General features: G+C 37.3%; 1 protein-coding gene across 1 annotated transcript; it reads left to right on the top strand.

Annotated features, from left to right (window-relative positions):
• Positions 1-554: 554 nt before the first annotated feature.
• LOC133821654 (lignin-forming anionic peroxidase-like) lies at positions 555-1926 on the top strand. Its single transcript, XM_062253818.1, has 2 exons — positions 555-898; positions 987-1926. The coding sequence occupies exons 1-2, from the start codon at positions 689-691 to the stop codon at positions 1740-1742; spliced, it is 966 nt and encodes a 321-aa protein (XP_062109802.1). The 5' UTR covers positions 555-688; the 3' UTR covers positions 1743-1926.
• Positions 1927-2868: the final 942 nt, after the last annotated feature.

The raw sequence follows: 2868 nt of genomic DNA, 5'->3' as shown, positions 1-2868 counted from the left end.
TTTTTTTCAAAAGGGTTTACTGTTTATAATTTTTACCATAATTATGTATTTTAGATTTTACATTGAAGGTCGGCAGGCAATAATCATCCCTAGAATAATTTTTCTCAAAAAGAAAAACATAATTAAATGACAAACTGAAATTTCCATAACATAATTAAATGACAAAAAGAAAAAACCCGTGTAATTTCCACTTATGTAACCCTGTTGATAAAATAATATTAGGTTCTCGTAAAGATAGTTTGGTCAAACTACGTAAAAAATATAATCTTAGTGCATGCATGTATATATCCAAGTAAAATTGGGTTATATCATGAAGACGAAACGAATTATTCTTTGACTTTTGCACTCTTATATATGTAAGCATTGCATACCAGTTATTATATATGCCAACCAATGCAGACCAAGTAGTAGTGCGGCTAGGACGCGTGAGTATGACCCAAACAAACATGCATTAATTATTATGACATAATAATATTACATTACATATAATCGTGTATCCTATAAATACCAATTGCTAGGTTCTCTTATTTCTTCACCATCGATATCAAATATTCAAATCTTCTCATCGACCACTAAAATTAAGCTATATATCTATAGAAAATATTCTCAAATCGGTAGTATTTTATATATTATACTTGTTAAGATTATTTTGACTCGTGTACTTTATTTTAGATTGGTTTCAATTAATATGGGGTTACGTCGTAATTATGAATTTTGGGCTGTTGCTCTGGTGTTGATTTTGAGTACGTGCACAGCTCAACTTTCTTCCACATTTTACGACAGCACTTGCCCAAATGCTCTTTCTACCATTCGAACTTCGATCAGAACAGCGGTTTCGAAAGAGCGTCGCATGGCAGCTTCTCTCATCCGCCTTCATTTTCACGACTGCTTTGTTCAGGTATATATTCTTCTGATTATATATTTAACTAAAATAATTAATCGTAGTTTTTGGATATATATATTGATAATTAGTTTGTTGTACGTAGGGATGTGATGCATCACTTTTGCTCGAAGATTCAGACTCCATCGTCAGTGAAAAGAGCGCTCTTCAAAACAGTGGGTCGATCAGAGGTGAAAATGTAATAGAAGATGCAAAAGCCAAAGTGGAGAGCATATGCCCTGGGGTCGTATCTTGTGCCGATATTCTTGCCGTTGCAGCTCGAGATGCATCCGTTGCTGTGGGTGGTCCCTCTTGGACTGTCACGCTTGGGAGACGAGATTCGACCACAGCAAGCAAATCTGAAGCTGAGACAGATCTGCCTCTTTTCACAGCAACTCTTCAACAGTTGATTGCTTTATTTGACCGCAAAGGTCTTACTGCCAGAGACATGGTTGCTCTATCAGGATCGCATACTATTGGACAAGCTCAATGCGGATTCTTTCGTGCTAGGATATACAACAACCAGAGTGACATCGATGCTAACTTCGCTAGAACTCGCCAACGCCGCTGTCCTTCTACTGCCTCATCTCAAGCTGATTCAACTTTGGCACCACTTGATTTGGTCACACCCAATTCCATCGATAACAATTACTTTAGGAATTTGATTCAAAAGAAGGGTCTTCTCGCGTCCGACCAAATCCTCTTCAGTGGAGACTCAACAGATAGCATTGTCAATGAGTATAGCAAGAGCCCTTCCACCTTTAGCTCTGATTTCGCTTCTGCCATGATTAAGATGGGAGACATCCAGCCTCTTACCGGTTCTGCTGGGGTCATTAGAAAAATTTGCAGTTCTCTCAGCTAAACTTCATTCTACATATATATTGTAATTAAACAAAAAGTTGTTATTATTTTATTCTATTCCTTGCTTATTTCAAAAATTGTAAACAAAAGTACTAGCTCGTGATCATTATTTTGTTTTACTTCGTTAATACATATACATGCAAGTGTAAACAATTAAGTCGAAATTCTAATTATTGTTATAAACAGAGGTATTATTGTTATATTTAATTTTTCTTTTGTTTAACTTTAAACTTTAAACTTTGATTGTTTTATGGTTAATAAAATATAAAAAGAAAGTAAAATGTTGCTTATCATTCTGGTCATCTTCTTTGATGATGGTGAGAAAGCATATTGTCAGGTCCCGACCAGTGTCCCTCGACCAGTGGGCGCACATCCTACGCACGGACTCGTACGGATGAATGAGTCGAGTAAATGTCACGACCAGTGACACGGCCCATGAAGGGCCCATTTGACTTGAGCGGTTTGGGGATTACTTAGCATGGATGTATTCCTCCTTCTTAAGTAACTTAGCATAGAGGGTTTACTCCCTAAATGGGCCGGCCATTTAGTTTATGGGCTTGTCCATATGCTTTATGTAGATATTTTAAGGGAAATGGATGGTGGGGAGCTTGCCACTTGTCGGCCTAGGGTGTTCTCTAGTTTCCTATATAAAGGGCAAGACCCTCACTTGTTTAGGGGCTGCCATTACATTTCTCTATACTTGTACACCATATTTTTATCAATACAAAGCACGGATTCTTTGTACCTTGTTGCTTGTTCCTTTCATTAAGTTGCTTACACTCTTTCGGAGTGGTTGTCCATACCCACTCTTTTAGGCTGACTTTGCCGACGGACTGGTGAAGTGCCGCACTCCCTAACCTCGGTGGGTTCGGAGCGTGTCAATATGCTTCCTACATGTTAAAATGACTACTTTGAAGAGGAGGTTGTGATAGTACCTCTTTTGAGCCTAACCGGCCATACCAAAAAAGATTTTTGATGTCAAAGGAAAGAGAGAGAAGAAAAAAGCTAGAGAGAACATTAAAAAAAAAAGCCAAAAGATTTACTATGTGCTAGTAACAATGTAGATAGTTGTGGAGAGATAGGTTTTATTATAATATATTTTATATATGTCTCTACAAGAAAGAAGG

This window comes from Humulus lupulus, chromosome 3 (assembly GCF_963169125.1).
Source record: "Humulus lupulus chromosome 3, drHumLupu1.1, whole genome shotgun sequence".
Classification (NCBI taxonomy): Eukaryota; Viridiplantae; Streptophyta; class Magnoliopsida; order Rosales; family Cannabaceae; genus Humulus; species Humulus lupulus.
The sequence above is the reverse complement of the archived record's forward strand: the minus strand, read 5'-3'. Positions and strand labels throughout refer to the sequence as shown.

Coding starts and splice junctions, on each gene's coding strand:
- LOC133821654 (XM_062253818.1), top strand. CDS start 689: ATGGGGTTACGTCGTAATTATGAATTTTGGGCTGTTGCTCTGGTGTTG. Junction 899..986: donor TTCACGACTGCTTTGTTCAG/GTATATATTCTT, acceptor TGTTGTACGTAG/GGATGTGATGCATCACTTTT.